At 42.4% G+C, this 19,550-nt stretch overlaps 1 protein-coding gene across 1 annotated transcript in view; it reads left to right on the top strand.

The window, feature by feature from the left end:
• The window catches only part of LOC110509091 (nuclear receptor-binding protein 2), a 55,628-nt gene extending 36,078 nt beyond the window's left edge, over positions 1-19,550 (top strand). Inside the window, exons 9-18 of the mRNA XM_036966073.1 lie at positions 1,282-1,337; positions 5,982-6,077; positions 8,774-8,906; positions 12,550-12,652; positions 12,753-12,803; positions 15,720-15,849; positions 16,238-16,291; positions 17,107-17,170; positions 17,790-17,845; positions 18,146-19,550. Coding sequence (XP_036821968.1) covers positions 1,282-1,337; positions 5,982-6,077; positions 8,774-8,906; positions 12,550-12,652; positions 12,753-12,803; positions 15,720-15,849; positions 16,238-16,291; positions 17,107-17,170; positions 17,790-17,845; positions 18,146-18,235 — 833 coding nt within the window. The 3' untranslated portion in view covers positions 18,236-19,550. The remainder of the gene's footprint in view (positions 1-1,281; positions 1,338-5,981; positions 6,078-8,773; positions 8,907-12,549; positions 12,653-12,752; positions 12,804-15,719; positions 15,850-16,237; positions 16,292-17,106; positions 17,171-17,789; positions 17,846-18,145) is intronic.

The raw sequence follows: 19,550 nt of genomic DNA, 5'->3' as shown, positions 1-19,550 counted from the left end.
GAGGGGACCAAGAGGCATGGAGAGGCAGCCTTTAGTTACTATGCCCCCAGCCTTTAGTTACTATGCCCCCAGCCCTCTGCTAGAGAACCTGAGGGGACCAAGAGGCATGGAGAGGCAGCCTTTAGTTACTATGCCCCCAGCCCTCTGCCAGAGAACCTGAGGGGACCAAGAGGCATGGAGAGGCAGCCTTTAGTTACTATGCCCCCAGCCCTCTGCCAGAGAACCTGAGGGGACCCCAGCCTTTAGTTACTATTCCCCCAGCCTTTAGTTACTATGCCCCCAGCCTTTAGTTACTATGCCCCCAGCCTTTAGTTACTATTCCCCCAGCCTTTAGTTACTATGCCCCCAGCCTTTAGTTACTATTCCCCCAGCCTTTAGTTACTATGCCCCCAGCCCTCTGCCAGAGAACCTGAGGGGACCAAGAGGCATGGAGAGGCAGCCTTTAGTTACTATGCCCCCAGCCTTTAGTTACTATTCCCCCAGCCCTCTGCCATAGAACCTGAGGGGACCAAGAGGCATGGAGAGGCAGCCTTTAGTTACTATGTCTCCAGCCCTCTGCCATAGAACCTGAGGGGACCAAGAGGCATGGAGAGGCAGCCTTTAGTTACTATGTCCCCAGCCCTCTGCCAGAGAACCTGAGGGGACCAAGAGGCATGGAGAGGCAGCCTTTAGTTACTATGCCCCCAGCCTTTAGTTACTATGCCCCCAGCCCTCTGCCATAGAACCTGAGGGGACCAAGAGGCATGGAGAGGCAGCCTTTAGTTACTATGCCCCCAGCCCTCTGCCAGAGAACCTGAGGAGACCAAGAGGCATGGAGAGGCAGCCTTTAGTTACTATGCCTCCAGCCCTCTGCCAGAGAACCTGAGGAGGGCTGAAACTGTGGACATATTTAAAAGAGATCTTAAAACACACCTCTTTAGCTTTGCTTTTCCTTAGGGTACTTTTTAGTCTTTCAGTTTGTATTATTTGATTTTTTTTATCGTCTATGCTTGTGTAGTAAATATTTCAGTTTATTTTTCCCTGTGAAGGGCATCGCGTTGGATTCCATGTCTGAAATGTGCTATATAAAAATAAAGCTTGATTTGATATGCTATATTTTATATGCTTTGTTTTGTAAATAGTTTTTGTGTGTAGTGTACATTGAGCTGTCTTCAAATTTGTGTAATTCAGACAAAGGGGTCTCTAAAATAACCTTTTCTCTTTCCTTCTCCCCTTGTCTCTGTCTCACACGCTCTGTGTCTGTCTCTGTCTCTGTCTCTCTTCTACACTATTCTGCTTTAGTGGCTGAGGATGTTTGCTCTATTGACATCTTCGCCTTTGGCATATGTACCCTGGAGGTAAGATAAAACAACCCGGGGTGAAGTTTCCCCCTGGGTACAGATAAAACAACCCGGGGTGAAGTTTCCCCCTGGGTACAGATAAAACAACCCGGGGTGAAGTTTCCCCCTGGGTACAGATTTAGGATCAGCGTCTAGGGTGAACTTCACTCTACGCCAACACAAAACACTTTCTCTTGCAGTGATCCCAATAATAAACAACCAGATACCCTTTAAATACACTACATGACCAAAAGTATGTGGACACCTGCTCGTCATCGAACATCTCGTTCCAAAATCGCGGGTATTTATGGAGTTGGTTCATGCTTTTGCTGCTATAACAGCCTCCACTCTTCTGGGAAGGCTTTCCACTAGATGTTGGTACATTGCTGCTATAACAGCTTCCACTCTTCTGGGAAGGCTTTCCACTAGATGTTGGAACATTGCTGCTATAACAGCCTCCACTCTTCTGGGAAGGCTTTCCACTAGATGTTGGAACATTGCTGCTATAACAGCTTCCACTCTTCTGGGAAGGCTTTCCACTAGATGTTGGAACATTGCTGCTATAACAGCCTCCACTCTTCTGGGAAGGCTTTCCACTAGATGTTGGAACATTGCTGCTATAACAGCTTCCACTCTTCTGGGAAGGCTTTCCACTAGGTGTTGGAACATTGCTGCTATAACAGCTTCCACTCTTCTGGGAAGGCTTTCCACTAGATGTTGGAACATTGCTGCTATAACAGCCTCCACTCTTCTGGGAAGGCTTTCCACTAGATGTTGGAACATTGCTGCTATAACAGCTTCCACTCTTCTGGGAAGGCTTTCCACTAGATGTTGGAACATTGCTGCTATAGCAGCTTCCACTCTTCTGGGAAGGCTTTCCACTAGATGTTGGAACATTGCTGCTATAACAGCCTCCACTCTTCTGGGAAGGCTTTCCACTAGATGTTGGAACATTGCTGCTATAACAGCCTCCACTCTTCTGGGAAGGCTTTCCACTAGATGTTGGAACATTGCTGCTATAACAGCTTCCACTCTTCTGGGAAGGCTTTCCACTAGATGTTGGAACATTGCTGCTATAACAGCCTCCACTCTTCTGGGAAGGCTTTCCACTAGATGTTGGAACATTGCTGCTATAACAGCCTCCACTCTTCTGGGAAGGCTTTCCACTAGATGCTGGAACATTGCTGCTATAACAGCTTCCACTCTTCTGGGAAGGCTTTCCACTAGATGTTGGAACATTGCTGCTATAACAGCTTCCACTCTTCTGGGAAGGCTTTCCACTAGATGTTGGAACATTGCTGCTATAACAGCTTCCACTCTTCTGGGAAGGCTTTCCACTAGATGTTGGAACATTGCTGCTATAACAGCCTCCACTCTTCTGGGAAGGCTTTCCACTAGATGTTGGAACATTGCTGCTATAACAGCTTCCACTCTTCTGGGAAGGCTTTCCACTAGATGTTGGAACATTGCTGCTATAACAGCTTCCACTCTTCTGGGAAGGCTTTCCACTAGATGTTGGAACATTGCTGCTATAACAGCTTCCACTCTTCTGGGAAGGCTTTCCACTAGATGTTGGAACATTGCTGCTATAACAGCTTCCACTCTTCTGGGAAGGCTTTCCACTAGATGTTGGAACATTGCTGCTATAACAGCCTCCACTCGTCTGGGAAGGCTTTCCACTAGATGTTGGAACATTGCTGCTATAACAGCTTCCACTCTTCTGGGAAGGCTTTCCACTAGATGTTGGAACATTGCTGCTATAACAGCTTCCACTCTTCTGGGAAGGCTTTCCACTAGATGTTGGAACATTGCTGCTATAACAGCCTCCACTCTTCTGGGAAGGCTTTCCACTAGATGTTGGAACATTGCTGCTATAACAGCCTCCACTCGTCTGGGAAGGCTTTCCACTAGATGTTGGAACATTGCTGCTATAACAGCTTCCACTCTTCTGGGAAGGCTTTCCACTAGATGTTGGAACATTGCTGCTATAACAGCCTCCACTCTTCTGGGAAGGCTTTCCACTAGATGTTGGAACATTGCTGCTATAACAGCTTCCACTCTTCTGGGAAGGCTTTCCACTAGATGTTGGAACATTGCTGCTATAACAACCTCCACTCTTCTGGGAAGGCTTTCCACTAGATGTTGGAACATTGCTGCGGGGACTTGCTTCCATTCAACCACAAGATAATTGGTGGTGTTGGTCGATTTAGGCCTGGCTCGCAGTCGGCGTTCCAATTCAACCCAAAGGTGTTCAATGGGGTTGAGTCAAGTTCTCCCACACCAATCTGGACAAACTACTTCAACATTTTTTTTTTTTTTTTTTAATTCAGCCCAATTTTGTGACTACGGTCTTGTCTCATCGCTGCAACCCCCCCCCCCAACGGGCTCGAGAGGCGAAGGTTGAGTCATGCGTCCTGAGAAAGATGCCGCGCTTCTTACCACAGCCGATTAGAAATTGTAATGTATTTTTGTAGCTGTCTATTTACCAGCACAAACTGACGCTGGCACTAAGACCGCACTCAAGCAGCTGTATAAGGCAATAAGCAAACAGAAAAATGCTCATCCAGAAGTGGTGCTCCTAGTGGCCAGGGATTTTAATGCAGGCAAACTTAAATCTGTTTTACCTCATTTATACCAGCATGTAACATGTGCAACCAGAGGAAAAAAACTCTAGACCACCTTTTACTCCACACACAGACACCAACAAAGCTCTCCCTTCCCCTCCATTTGGAAAATCTGACCATAATTCTATCCTCCTGATTCAGGCATATGAGCAAAAACTAAAGCAGGAAGTACCGGTGATTCGCTCAATACGGAAGTGGTCAGATGATGCGGATGCTATACTACAGGACTGTTTTGCTAGCACAGACTGGAATATGTTCTGCGAGCCATCCAATGGCATTGAGGAGTATACCACCTCAGTCACTGGATTCAATAGGTGTATTGACGACGTCGTCCCCTCAGTGACCGTACGTACATATCCCAACTAGAAGCCATGGATTACAGGCAACAACCACACTGAGCTAAAGGCTAGAGCTACTGCTTTCAAGGATTGGGATACTAATCAGGACGCTTATAAGAAGTCCCACTATGCCCTCCGACGAACCATCAAACAGGCAAAGCGTCAATAGAGGACTAAGATTGGATCCTACTATACCGGCTCTGACGCTCATCGACGGGGCAGGGCTTGCAAACGATTACGGACTACAAAGGGAAACCCAGCTGCGAGCTGCCAGTGATGCGAGCCTACCAGATGGACTAAATGCCTTTTTTATGCTCGCTTCGAGGCAAACAACACTGAAACATGCATGAGAGCACCAGCTGTTCCAGACAACTGTGTGATCACGCTCTCCGTAGCTGATGTAAGACCTTTAAACAGGTCAACATTCAGATGGATTACCAGGACGTGTTTTCAGAGCATGGGTGGATCAACTGGCAAGTGTCTTCACTGACATTTTCAACCTCTTCCTGACTGAGTCTGTAATACCTATGTTTCAAGCAGACCACCGTAGTCCCTGTGTCCAAGAAAGCGAAGGTATCCTGCCTAAATGACTAACGCTCTGCAGCATTCACGTCTGTAGCCATGAAGTTTGAATGGCTTTGAATGGCTCATGTTAACACCATCATCCCAGAAATCCTAGACCCACTGCAATTCGCATACCGCCCCAACAGATCCACAGATGACGCAATCTCAATTGCACTTCACACTGCCCTTTCCCATCTGGATAAAAGGAACACCTATGTGAGAATGCTGTTCATTGACTACAGCTCAGCGTTCAACACCATAGTGCCCACAAAGCTAATCATTAAGCTCAGGACACTGGGACTAAACGCCTCCCTCTGCAACTGGATCCGGGACTTCCTGACGGGCTGCCCCCAGGTGGTAAAAGTAGGCAACAACACATCTGCAACGATGATCCTCAACATGGGGGCCACTCAGGGGTGCGTCCTGAGTCCCCTCCTGTACTCCCTGTTCACCCACAACTGTGTGGCCACGCACGACTCCAACGCCATCAAGTTTGCTGGCGACACAACAGTGGTAGGCCTGATCACCGACAATGTTGAGACAGCCTATAGCGAGGAGGTCAGAGAGCTGGCAGTGTGGTGTCAGGACAACAAGCTCCTATGGCGGTGCCACGTTGAAAGTCACTGAGCTCTTCCGTAAGGCCATTCTACTGCCAATGTTTAACCATGGAGATTGCATGGCTGTGTGCTCGATTCTATACACCTGTCAGCAACGGTTGTGGCTGAAATAGCTGAATCCACAAATTTGAGGGGTGTCCACATTTTGTGTGTGTGTGTGTGTGTGTGTGTCACAGATGTTAATTGAAACCCATATTTCTGTTATGTTCAATAGACACGAAACAGGAAAAAACATTCTGATGTTTTACCTGAACTCGTCTGATAAGCCATTCTCATTTTCCGACTAAAAATGTTTCCTTTTTTTTTGCTGCCTACTGACGCATAATATTAATCACAAATGCAAAATAAGGGTTGTGTTCATTAGCTACCAAATGGAAGAAAACAGACTGATAGAGGGAGGGACAATCTAGCCTTGGTCATGATAATAAGACCCGCCCATTTTAGCTTTCTGTTTTACCGTTGTGTTGTCCTAATTAACACGACCCAGCACATTTTTGTTTTTGTCCTCCCCAAATTTAGATGGCAGTGTTGGAGATCCAGGCCAACGGGGACACTGTGGTATCCAAAGAGGCTATAACCAACGCCGCCCAGTCTTTAGAGGACCCGCTCATAAAGGCAAGTTGCACAGGAGTAGTGGGCATACCTGGCGTGCCTAAAGTTAGGCATTTCCCACAGGGCAAAACCTGGTTGCTTTTCATATTAGTTATTTTATGACTTCCTATTTACACCTGAATCATATTTACCCAAGCGCCATGCTCTACCTACTGAGCCACATGGGGACCATATACTGGTTGTATACCAGTGGAGGCTGCTGAGGGGAGGTCGGCTCGTAATAAAGGCTGAAATGGAGTATAATTGCTGGAATGGAGTGAATATAATGGAATCAAACACATGAAAACAACGTGTTTGATTCCATTCCATTTACTCCATTCCGGCCATTATTATGAGCCGCCCACCCCTGTTGAATACTGCTTGAATAAGTTTTTTTTTTGTTAATGGATTTTTTTCTGGTTGTTAAAAAGACGTTAACAACACGTCTAAAAAGACGCTAACAAAACGTATACAACCGGTGTGACCAGATAAAAAACAATAATGACGTCATCTCAACCAGAAAGCATCATTAAGGTGCCATGTGCCAAATTTGACCTGCTGGGTTAGTGCTACATTAGCTGGTATATTCTCTTCAACCTTGCAACGCTCACTTATTTCAGCAGTTGAACGCGCACAACATAGCCTCGGTAAAAATGGTTTGCTTCCACCAGGATGCCAGCATTATCTCAAAAGTAAATTTAAGAAGACACACTGCCGTAATGCAGTGGTGTGCAATGACTTTAACCCCTGGGTGTTCATTCGGGAAAAATTGGGACTAATAACCAATAATGATGGAGTATTAGAATCTCCTATTATACAACTCCTAGGGATTAATTGTACCGTAGTGGTAAATGTGTGAAGGAAAGTTGGCAGCTGCTACCATACTATAATACATTGAGTCAAACTGTCGGTGTGTCATCTTCGTCAGTCACTGAAAGCCACGGTTCTCTCTAATTCCCATCACACATTTCTTCCTTCCTACCAAGTGTTTGTAGTAACTCGGTGAAAGATGACAGGCCGTTTTTATATAAGCACATTGTAGGAAAGATGTCAGCAGCCGTAATGCTATGTGTAACGTTACACGCCATCTTTCTTTCAATCACCAGAGGCTATGGCTCCTTCTAATTACCCAGTTCCTTCTAATTACCCAGTTCCTTCTAATTACCCAGTTCCTTCTAATTACCCAGTTCCTTCTAATTACCCAGTTCCTTCTAATGACCCAGTTCCTTCTAATGACCCAGTTCCTTCTGATTACCCAGTTCCTTCTGATTACCCAGTTCCTTCTAATTACCCAGTTCCTTCTAATTACCCAGTTCCTTCTAAATACCCAGTTCCTTCTAATTACCCAGTTCCTTTTAATTACCCAGTTCCTTTTAATTACCCAGTTCCTTCTAATTACCCAGTTCCTTCTAATTACCCAGCTCCTTCTAAATACCCAGTTCCTTCTAAATACCCAGTTCCTTCTAATGACCCAGTTCCTTCTAATGACCCAGTTCCTTCTAAATACCCAGTTCCTTCTAATGACCCAGTTCCTTCTAAATACCCAGTTCCTTCTAAATACCCAGTTCCTTCTAATTACCCAGTTCCTTCTAAATACCCAGTTCCTTCTAATTACCCAGTTCCTTCTAATTACCCAGTTCCTTCTAAATACCCAGTTCCTTCTAAATACCCAGTTCCTTCTAAATACCCAGTTCCTTCTAAATACCCAGTTCCTTCTAAATACCCAGTTCCTTCTAAATACCCAGTTCCTTCTAAATACCCAGTTCCTTCTAAATACCCAGTTCCTTTTAATTACCCAGTTCCTTTTAATTACCCAGTTCCTTTTAATTACCCAGTTCCTTCTAATTACCCAGTTCCTTCGAATTACCCAGTTCCTTCTAAATACCCAGTTCCTCTGTAAAAACTCACGTAAAATTTTATTAAAGCTCAAACAAAGTTTATTCACCCAAAGGGTCAGACAGCTGAACAGACAAAGACATATACACACAAATACTGGTATTTAATCCTTTCTCCTATGCTGAGTCTCCTCCTTACACATCTGAACAGCCAATACATCTCTGTTGCTAGACAGAACTTTAGTGATATCTGTTGTACCTCACTACATCTGACCTGATTTTTGCCCAAATTCCTTACTACTCCCTAACTCACGGCTGTCCTGTTGACTTGTACCAGACGGTGGCCATTTTCCTTCCCATAGGATCCCTGATGTCTAACAGTGACATGAATAAGGATATTTAATATTTTCAAGTTTATAAGTCAGAACCCATCAACACTAAATCGCACCATGGCCTCGTCTAGTAGTAGTGTTACCGCCCCTGGACCACGTAAGAAGGCAGCAGTTCGATCCACTGCTCATTTTCTTTTCCTGTCCTCTCCCCATCTACATATCAATCAATAAAGCTTGGAAATGCATTAAATATATATATATGTTACACAAAGTATAGTGCATTCGGAAAGCCTTATTCTAAAATTGATTTAAATTGGGGGGGGGGGGGGTCCCATCAATCTACACACAATGACCAAGCAAAAACAGATTTAGATGTTTTTTTTTCTAATTTATTAAAAATAAGAAACGGAAATATCACTTACATAAGTATTCAGACCCTTTACTCAGGACTTTGTTGAAGCACTGTGTATTTAAAAATCACCACGTTCCACCCAATTCCACCCATGGTAGTAGTAACTCTCCATGCACCTCCCTTTTCCCTCGTCTGTTGCAGGAGTTCACCCAGTCGTGTGTACGCATGGACGCCAAGAAGAGACCCACGGCCCATGACCTGCTGTTTCACAGGGTCCTGTTTGAGGTGCACTCTCTTAAACTGCTGGCTGCCCACTGCTTTATCAACTATCAGTGTGAGTAATGTCACATCAGAGGTACATTTAGATTCTTGACACAATTGGTCAGAAAACATCCCCTTTTTTGCCGTTTGCCCCCATACTGAAAGTTGAATGTGACCATCTCTTTTCAGTCTTATTTTCCAAAATTCAAATTTTATTATTATTATGTTTTACATTGGATAAAAGTACAGACTCAGCACTTCAAAATGGCATATCATACACTGTAGTTGAAAGAAACATGGGGGAGTAATGCTGCTTTACACAAAAAGAATACACAAAATGTATTCTTTAACCAAATTGCCAAAATGGATTCTCTGAACATTATCTCACCAAGTTAGGCAAACCATTAACACTATGACAATGATAATTTAAAAAAAATATATATATATTTTATTGAATATTCGAAACATACAATATACTTGCAGTGAAGCCGCTCAATAACTACATCATACCAGTCATCCAACAGATTCCCATTCAGAGAGACACACAGAAGCATCCAGGGTCAATGCCCTGCTCAAGGGGGCATGTTGACCGATCTACCACCAGGCCAAAAAACGTGAACACGAAGCCTCCAAGATCCCCCCCCCCCCCCCCCCCCCCACACACAGTTCCCCAATAGCTGTCCCTCAACCATTCGAGAACCCTCCCAAAGTCCCCCCCCCCCCCCTCCCCCTGCAATAAAAAATAAAATACATGTTTTAATTAATTCCATTCCCCACCCCCAAGAACCCCCCCACCAAGAGAACTAAAGAGAAAAAAGGAAAAGACAGGAGAAAACAGCTAGCGTCCCACCTGGCCAACATCCAGTGAGATTGCAGAGCGCCAAATTCAAATACAGAAATACTCATTATAAAAATTCAGAAAAGATACAACTATTTTACATAGGTTTAAAGATTAACTTCTTGTGAATCCAACTAAATAGAGATGAAATGTATCACTTACCTTTTGAGCTTCATATGGTTGCACTCAGAAGATTCATTTATTCAATAAATGTTCCTTTTGTTTGATAAAGTCTCTCTTTATATCCGAAAACCTCAGTTTTGTTCACGTTTTCTTCAGTAATCCACAGGCTCAAACGCAGTCACAACAGGCAGACAAAAAAATCCAAATTGTATCTGTAAAGTTCATAGAAACATGTCAAACGATGTTTATATTCAATCCTCAGGTTGTTTTTAGCCTAAATAATCGATAATATTTCAACCGGACAATAACGTCGTCAATATAAAAGGTAAACAAGAAAGGCACTCTCTCTGGGATGAAAAAGCTCTGTGACACGGCAGGGTCCACTCATTCAGACTGCTCTTACTCCCTCATTTATCAGAATACAAGCCTGAAACTATTTCTAAAGACATCTAGTGGAAGGCATAGGAACTGCAATTTGAGTCCTAAGATACTGTAATGGCATTGAATAGAAAACTACAACAACAAAAATCCTACCTCCTGAATGGATTTTTCTCAGGTTTTCGCCTGTCAAATCAGTTCTGTTATACTCCGACATTATTGTAACAGTTTTGGAAACTTTAGTGTTTTCTATCCAAATCTACGAATTATATGCATATCCTATCTTCTGGGTCTGAGTAGAAGGCAGTTAAATTTGGGCACGCTTTTCATCAAAAATTCCAAATGCTTTCCCCTACCCTAGAGAAGTTAAAGAAATGTCTCGTTAATCCAACCACAGTGTCCGATTTCAAAAAGGCTTTTCGGCGAAAGCAGAACATATCATTATGTTAGGTCAGCAACTAGTCACAGAAAGCATACAGCCATTTTCCAACCAAAGAGAGGTGTCACAGAAAGCAGAAATATAGATCAAATTAATCACTAAGCTTTGATATTCTTCATCAGATGACACTCCCGGGACAACATGTTACACAATACATGTATGTTTTGTTCGATCAAGTTCATATTTATATCCAAAAACCTCAGTTTACATTAAACATCCCGTGAATTTGCACAGAGCCACATCAATTTACAGAATGTCAATGTCATTGGAGGAATCATGGAACATATTCCAGTCTGTGCTAGCAAAACAGTCCTGTAGCGTAGCATCTGCGTCATTTGACCACTTTTTTTTTAATTGACCGAGTGACTGGTGCTTCCTGCTTTAATTCTTGCTTGTAAGCAGGAATCGGTGTGCGGTCTTTTAGTGCCAGCATCGGTCTGTGGTGGTATGTAGACAGCTACGAAAAATACTGATAGTGTGGTCTACAGCTTATCATGAGATACTCTACCTCAGGTGAGCAAAACCTTGAGACTTCCTTAGATATCGTGCACCCCTGTCTTATCAGACACCGCTGTTCCATCCTGCCGATACTGCGTATAACCCGTCAGCTGTATGTTGATGACGTCGTCGTCATAAGATATTCGTTTTTAATGTCCCGTTGGGAGTTTAATCTTCCTCGTAGGATGTCGATTTTTCTTTTCCAATGATTGCATGTTAGCTAGTAGAACGGAAGGCAGTGGGGGTTTATTTGATCGCCTACAAATTTTCAGAAGGACTCTGTCCTCTTTTTTTCCCCCCTCTTATCTTCATGCAAGTGAACGGATTTGGGCCTGTTCCCAGGAAAGCAGTATGTCGTTCACGTCAGGCTCGTCTGACTCATTATAAAGGGAAAGAAAAAAAAGCTTCTGCCAGTTCGTGGTGACTAATTGCTGTTCAGATGTCCAGAAGTTATTTTCGGTCATAAGAGACGGTAGCAGCAACATTATGTACAGAATAAGTTAAAAACAACGCAAAAAAAAAAACACATATGGTTAAGAGCATGTAAAATGTCAGCCATCTCTGGCGCCATGATAGCTATATATGTGTAACAATGGCTAGCTATGAAAATGACTTTTTGATATAGTTGAGAGAATAACACATGTTCATGTAGCTATCTTGGTATTTTAACTGTAGACTCTTACCGGTGTATGGATTATGATGATTCACAGCAGACACACTTTCAAAATAGTCCTTCCCACTCAGCTTCAACCAGTCCAGAGTGCTTTAGCCACAGAAGATAAAGCTGTGTCGATACCAGCAGCAGTATTCAGGACAAAACTGGTATTGAAAGCTGTAGCTACACTTTGCATGTTGTCCATGATGAAAATATGAGTAAATCCGATGGATCGGTCAAATATCTGCAATAGCAGAGAGCATGAAGTGCCATTTGACAGAGAAGACTTGCGCGACAGAACGGACCCTCTTGTTGTGAATGTCCCAGCCCACTCATTATCTCAACCATTCATGATGGCTAGGCAAGATTTTGTCTAAACAGCTTTGTGATTTCACATTTTATTTATATTTACAGATTACATACGAGTTTGTTATTACGGCACATAAATTGACATGCTCAAAAAAGCCACTTTGCTAAAAAAAAATTTTTTTTTAAATGTAATGTTCAAATGCCTCTTCTGTGAAGTAGTGACGTCTATCGTACACCCAGCTTTCTGAAACGGTTCACAAATACATTGTGAATCTGTATATTTTTGTCAAAAACAATATTTTAGGATTTTGTTACTTAGTCCACTACAATCCCACATTTTTTTTTCTTCAGGTTAGGAGTCCAATATCCCTTTGACGTTAAAGTTGAAGTTATCTCTTCTAGAGGTCAATCCAATAAAAATAATCTCCATATTAATTACATAACGGTAGTCTCAAATGCATTCCCTCTTTTAACAGATCAGCTTCATGATAACTGCCTTGAAGAGAAGACCAGAACTTTTGACCCCAGTGGTGTGATGGCTGAGATCAAGCATGGGGACCGGCCCGGGGTGGAGATCAAGTAAGGATGGAGAAAAACCAGACCCCAAGGTCTGTTTGATTGAGGTGATTTGTTGATGTTATTACTCATATGCTGTCCCATTTCTCATCGTTTCCTAAAGGTACTCGAATGTTTCGCCGCTAGAACTGGACAAATTTCTGGAGGACGTAAAGTAAGTGTGGGCGTTGGAGGGCAGAAAGGTTATTGGATTTAATTTATTTGATCATTAAAAGTAGAAGGCTGCTCCAGCCTGAGATTACATTACATAAAGTACCAGTCAAAAGTTTGGACACCTACTCATTCAAGGATTTTTCTTTATTTTTACTGCCAGGAGTGTGAAAAGCTGTCATCAAGGCAAATGGTGGCTACTTTGAAGAATCTCAAATATATTTAGATTTGTTTAACACTTTTTTGAGGGGGGGGGGGGTTACTACATGATTCCATATGTGTTATTTCATAGTGTTGACGTCTTCACTATTATTCTACAATGTAGAAAATAGTAAAAATAAATAAAAACCCTGGAATGAGTCGGTGTCCAAACCTTTGATTGGTACTATATACAGTTGAAGTCAGAAGTTTACATACACTTAGATTGGAGTCATTAAAACTTGTTTTTCATCCACACCACACATTTCTTGTTAGCAAACTATAGTTTTGGCAAGTCGGTTAGGACATCTACTTTGTGCATGACACAAGTCATTTTTCCAACAATTGTTTACTGACAGATTATTTCACTGTATCACAATTCCAGTGGGTCAGAAGTTTACATACACTAAGTTGACTGTGCCTTTAAACAGCTTGGAACATTTCAGAAACTGATGTCATGGCTTTATTGACATAATTTGAGTAATTTGGAGGTGTACCTGTGGATGTATTTCAAGGCCTACCTTCAAACTCACTGCCTCTTTGCTTGACATAATGGGAAAATCAAAAGATATCAGCCAAGACCTTAGAAAGATCTCCAAGTCTTCATCCTTGGGAGCAATTTTCAAACACCTGAAGGTACCACGTTCATCTGTACAAACAATAGTACGCAAGTATAAACACCATGGGACCATGCAGCCGTCATACCGCTCAGGAAGGAGACGTGTTCTGTCTCCTAGAGATGAACGTACTTTGGGGCGAAAAGTGCAAATCAATCCCAGAACAACAGCAAAGGACCTTGTGAAGATGCTGGAGGAAACAGGTACAAAAGTATCTATATCCACATAACCTGAAAGGTTAGGAGGAAGGAGGAAGCTACTGCTCCAAAACTGTCATAAAAAAGCCAGACTACAGTTTGCAACTGCACATGGGGACAAAGATGGTCCTTTTTTGAGAAATGTCCTCTGGTCTGATGAAACAAAAATTGAAGGGTTTGGCCATAATGACCATCATTATGTTTGGAGGAAAAAGGGGGAGGCTTGCAAGCTGAAGAACACCATCCCGACCGTGAAGCACGGGGGTGGCAGCATCATGTTGTGGGGGTGCTTTGCTGCAGGAGGGACTGGTGCACTTCACAAAATAGATGGCATCACGAGGAGGGAAAATTATGTGGATAAATTGAAGCCACATCTTAAGACATCAGTCAGGAAGTTAAAGCTTGGTCACAAATGGATCTTAAATGGACAATGACCCCAAGCATACTTCCAAAGATGTGGCAAAATGGCTTAAGGACAACAAAGTCAAGGTTTTGGAGTGGCCATCGCAAAGCCCTGACCTCAATCCCATAGAACATTTGTGGGCAGAAAAGCGTGTGCGAGCAAGGAGGCCTACAAACCTGACTGTTACCCTAGCTCTGTCAGGCGGAATGGGTCAAAATTCACCTAACTTATGTGGGAAGCTTGTGGAAGGCTACCCAAAACATTTGACCCAAGTTAAACAATTTAAAGGCAATGCTACCAAATACTAATTGAGTGTATTTAAACTTCTGACCCACTGGGAATGTGATGAAAGGAATAAAAGCTGAAATAAATCATTCTCTCTACTATTATTCTGACATTTCACATTCTTAAAATAAAGTGTTGATCCTAACTGACCTAAGACAGGGAATTTTTACTAGGATGAAATGTCAGGAATTGTGAAAAACTGAGTTTAAATGTATTTGGCTAACGTGCATGTGAACTTCTGACTTCAACTGTACATACATACATACATACATACATACATACATACATACATACATACATACATACATACATACATACATACATACATACATACATTCTAAATTATCAAGGATATAAACCTTGATCAGGAAGGAGGGATGCAATTATAAAGGGGGGAAAAAAACTGTGTACCGAAACCTTGGTTGATTACGGTAAGATATTGTCTAATTTCTGTTGGTCTGCTCATCATCAAATGTTATGGGTGTGCATCTGCAGCTCCTATATCTGGTATAAACAAATCAAATGACCTACGATTGGATCCAGATCGGACCTTGGCAGCTTGCGCCCACAACTGGCATTCAATTGTGTCCTCTATCCATCTCTTGTCTGCTTTTTAATTGGATGCTTATACACACATTTTATGTTGTGTTTTATTAGAGTTGGCCGCTATTTTATTTATTGCTGCACTTATTCCACGCCACTTGCCAGCCGTTATTGTAAATAAGAATCTGTTAACTGACTCGCCTGGTTAAAGTAAATATGATCTACATAGTAAACCTCTTTTTAATCCTAAATTTGTTTGACTTTCCGGTTGATGTTAGAACCGTCCGGTGCTATGATGGCCGCCACATATGTTTATAACTATCACTTCTCCTTAGTAGCTCTGACTTTGCCGATCGCTGCTTAGAGGAAAAATGGACTTACTGTGACATGTGGTTGTCTCACCTAGCGGTCTTAAGATGAATGCACTAACTGTGAGTTGCTCTGGATAAGAGCGTCTGACAAATGACTAAAATGTTCATGTAAAAAAATTTAAAAAAAATACTCAACTCAATTAAGTCTTAAGATATTCCAAGGGACTCTTGTCCCTTCCCCCTTTTTCATACTGACTGTGGCATTTAGTCAGTATTTAAAGTAAAGACTGTACATCACATGATTTAACTCACTTAGTCTGTTTTTCAATTGATTGGATTGTCTCTTTCTTACTGTGTACTCACTAGGAATGGGATCTATCCCTTGATGAACTTCCAGCGGGGCCTCACCATGCCCCGGACCTTGTCCATCTTCCAGGAGCGCATGGAGACAGTGAAGACTCCCAGCCCGGAGCCCCAGGAGATGGAGACCAGAAAGGTAACTTATACGAGGGGTTCCATGCAGACCAGTAGTCAGGAGGTTGCTGGTTCAAATCCCGGGCCAGTCAACAACAAAAAAAGTGTTTAATAGCAAATGTACTGTATATGAACCATACCGGCAACACCCAACCAAAATGTTGGGGTAAACAATTATCAACTATACAGTCTCTTTAACTGGCAACCGGAAGGTTCCTGGTTTTAGATACCAGACGGTACTATCTTCTGCCGCTGTGCCCTTAAGACACTTAGGCACTAAAATGAACCTTCTTTTTGTCTGCTTTCAATTTCAAGGTGGTGCCCTATGGTCATGAAAAAAGTGTTGGAAATCAGTTGAGCAGATTTTTTTTTTCTCTCTCTCTCTGTGTGTCATGCTTGAAACTGTACAGGTTGTCCAAATGCATTGTAACTTGGAGTTCACTGAGGAAGGCACCAGAAGTCATGTGAGTTTTTGTTCATTTTCATCTACAACAACTTACACTTTAAAAGGAACAAAGAATTGTTGCTGGAATGTAAACGTGTGAGCTTTTATAACTACAGGCAACAAATAATTGCACAATAAAACATCTTGGTTTGTGTGGTTAGTGCCGCAGCCAATTCCTCCTTTGGCCGCCTTTCCTTCCAGTCCTCTGCTGCCGATGACTGGAACAAACTGCAAAAATCGCTGGAGACTCATATCTCCCTCACTAGCTTTAAGCACCAGCTGTCAGTGCAGCTCACAGATCATTGCACCTGTACATAGCCCATCTGTAAATAGCCCATCCAACTACCTCATCCCCATACTGTATTTATTTATCTTGCTCCTTTGCACCCCAGTATCTCTACTTGCACATTCATCTTCTGCACATCTATCACTCCAGTGTTTAATTGGTATATTGTAATTACTTTGCCAACATGGCCTATTTATTGCCTTACCTCCCTTATCTTACCTCATTTGCATAGACCTTTTCTACTGTATTATTGACTATGTTTGTTTATTCCAATCTGTAACTTTGTGTTGTATGTGTCGAACTGCTATGCTTTATCTTGGCCAGGTCGCAGTTTTAAATGAGAACTTGTTCTCAACTGGCCTACCTGGTTAAATAAAGGTGAAATAAAAACAAATGTAATAAATCAAAGCCCTCGGCACTTACGTACAGTATGCACGAGAGTTGGGATGGGTTCAAATCTGACCCAGTGCACACACTCGCACCTCTCCATTTTATAATAGCTAATAAAAACCAATTAGAATTTGAATTGAATTATCTGTTATCTGCAGCTCTCTCTCCTCCTGAAGATGGACGACAAGCTCCAACGGCAGCTGAACTGTGACGTTCTGCCTAGTGAGTCAATCCAACGTTCAACAACGTTATTGTAACGTTACTTTTTGACATCGTATTAACCAAACAGGATGTACATTAATCTCCTGGTCCTATAGACTGGGTAGATTAGTTTCGGAGACATTTAAAAATATATATATATCTTTTTTAAAACAGCTTGTGACGTGGCACAGTTGGGGTTCATGTTCTTGACAAGGCAATGTGTTTCTACAGTAACGGCCACTAACTCATTGAATTAGCCCCCCCCCTCCACTGTAGATCAACAGATAAATGACCTAGTACCAGATACCAAGTTAACAACCACATGCCAATATACAGAGGGGCTGTTACAAATGCAGATATACAGCTCCATCTATTATGGGTTATTCAGTTGATCGCATGCAGTTTTTAAAGGGGAAGTTCAGGATTTTATTTGAAGTTAGATGTTTCCTCAACCTGAAAGTAGTCTATGGGCCAGGACTGGAATCGGTGGTTTGGTTTTTATCTAAACAGCCACTACAAACTTCAGTAACTGCTAGCAAATAATCCATGGCAGTAATAGGGGCCCCTTTTAACTGTAGGACTGGTTGAGGATCTTTATATGTTAAGGTTTTTGGTGGCTGTTTTGTGTTTTCCAATTTAGCTGACAGCTCCAAAGACCTGGCTAGTGAGCTGGTTCACTTCGCCTTCATCAGTGAGGTAAGAGGAGCAGAAGACACTGATTGATTAAATTAAACTCAACCCAGGCCAGCCTTAAATCTGTAGTATTTATACAGAAGTATTGTTTTTTTTTCTTATTTTTTTTCTGGTACTTACTTTGAACAATTTCACACAATTTGATTACCTGATACCAAATGTTGCCTAGTGGGACTTATTTGAATGAATCCCAAAGAATCAAACCTGTTTTAAATACCTGGTCATTGTACCTTTAAAATAAAGTGCAACTAAATATCGTCCCTTAATATATAACCCCTTATTTCTGGTCTCATGTTTCTTCAGGAGGACTGTGAGAAGCTGGCGGGCTTTCTGGAAGACGCCCTGTGTAAGCATTGGGCCGGGCCGCCATTGGAGGAGTCTTCCCTGGCATAGTGATGCTGTACCGACACATGCTGCTGACCCAAGGGGGATCTGGACCCTGGGAAAACTACAACAAGAAAGAGAATTTAGGGACAGAGGGGAAGGGGGGGGGGGGGGGGGCAATTAGTGGGGGAACTTTAAGAGTGAACATTCCAGGACTAGGAAGTGCCAGATTTTTGTTTTTGTGAGGCTTGTAAGGGAAGAGAGCCAAGTCAGCTCTTCAATCTGTGTGGCAAATGTAAGCAACAAGAAACGCTGTCTCAAAACAGAAGTGAGAAGCGATCTCTCTTTCTACTAAACAGAAGTGAGAAGCGATCTCCCTTTCTACTAAACAGAAGTGAGAAGCGATCTCGCTTTCTACTAAACAGAAGTGAGAAGCGATCTCCCTTTCTACTAAACAGAAGTGAGAAGCGATCTCCCTTTCTACTAAACAGAAGTGAGAAGCGATCTCCCTTTCTACTAAACAGAAGTGAGAAGCGATCTCCCTTTCTACTAAACAGAAGTGAGAAGCGATCTCTCTTTCTACTAAACAGAAGTGAGAAGCGATCTCTCTTTCTACTAAACAGAAGTGAGAAGCGATCTCCCTTTCTACTAAACAGAAGTGAGAAGCGATCTCCCTTTCTACTAAACAGAAGTGAGAAGCGATCTCTCTTTCTACTAAACAGAAGTGAGAAGCGATCTCTTTCTACTAAACAGAAGTGAGAAGCGATCTCTCTTTCTACTAAACAGAAGTGCCAACCAACTCAAGCCAGATAAGACTATGCTAGGAGAGCTACTATATTTGGCCACTTCAATGCCTCTGTCTCTCCGCACAGATGATGTCAATGGCCTTGTTTAGAATTATAGCAAGAGACAGTGGACAAAGTAAGCAATACGAGGAACATAAAGGTCTTCAACATTTACTGCTGCATTGAGGCCTTTTTGTCCATAATAACCTATTGGGCTCCATTTTACACACGCAGCGCAGCCTTGGCAATGACCCCATAAAGAAAACTAATCTAAAACTCTCACTCTCACATGCAAGGTGCGGGTACAGACACATTGAGATTTTGTGTCCCAAGATTCCAGGATTGAGACAATGGTTTTTCAATGGGGAGGTCATCCTCTGCTTGATGAATGATTGTCCAACGGAAGGGAAAAAAAAACTGCAAAATATGTTAAGTCTTCTACATATACAAGTCATCCGGAAAAAAAGTAGGGATGAGTTAAACTTATGACAAGAACGGACAATGATGTAAGTCATATACAATTTTATCCGTGTTCATGCTTCTCTGTTAGGGTTGGATATTTTCCTGGTATTTTACAAATAAATCACTTTTCTCCCCGG

This window comes from Oncorhynchus mykiss, chromosome 28 (genome assembly GCF_013265735.2).
Source record: "Oncorhynchus mykiss isolate Arlee chromosome 28, USDA_OmykA_1.1, whole genome shotgun sequence".
NCBI lineage: Eukaryota > Metazoa > Chordata > Actinopteri > Salmoniformes > Salmonidae > Oncorhynchus > Oncorhynchus mykiss.
This window is presented reverse-complemented; position numbering and strand designations above follow the sequence as displayed.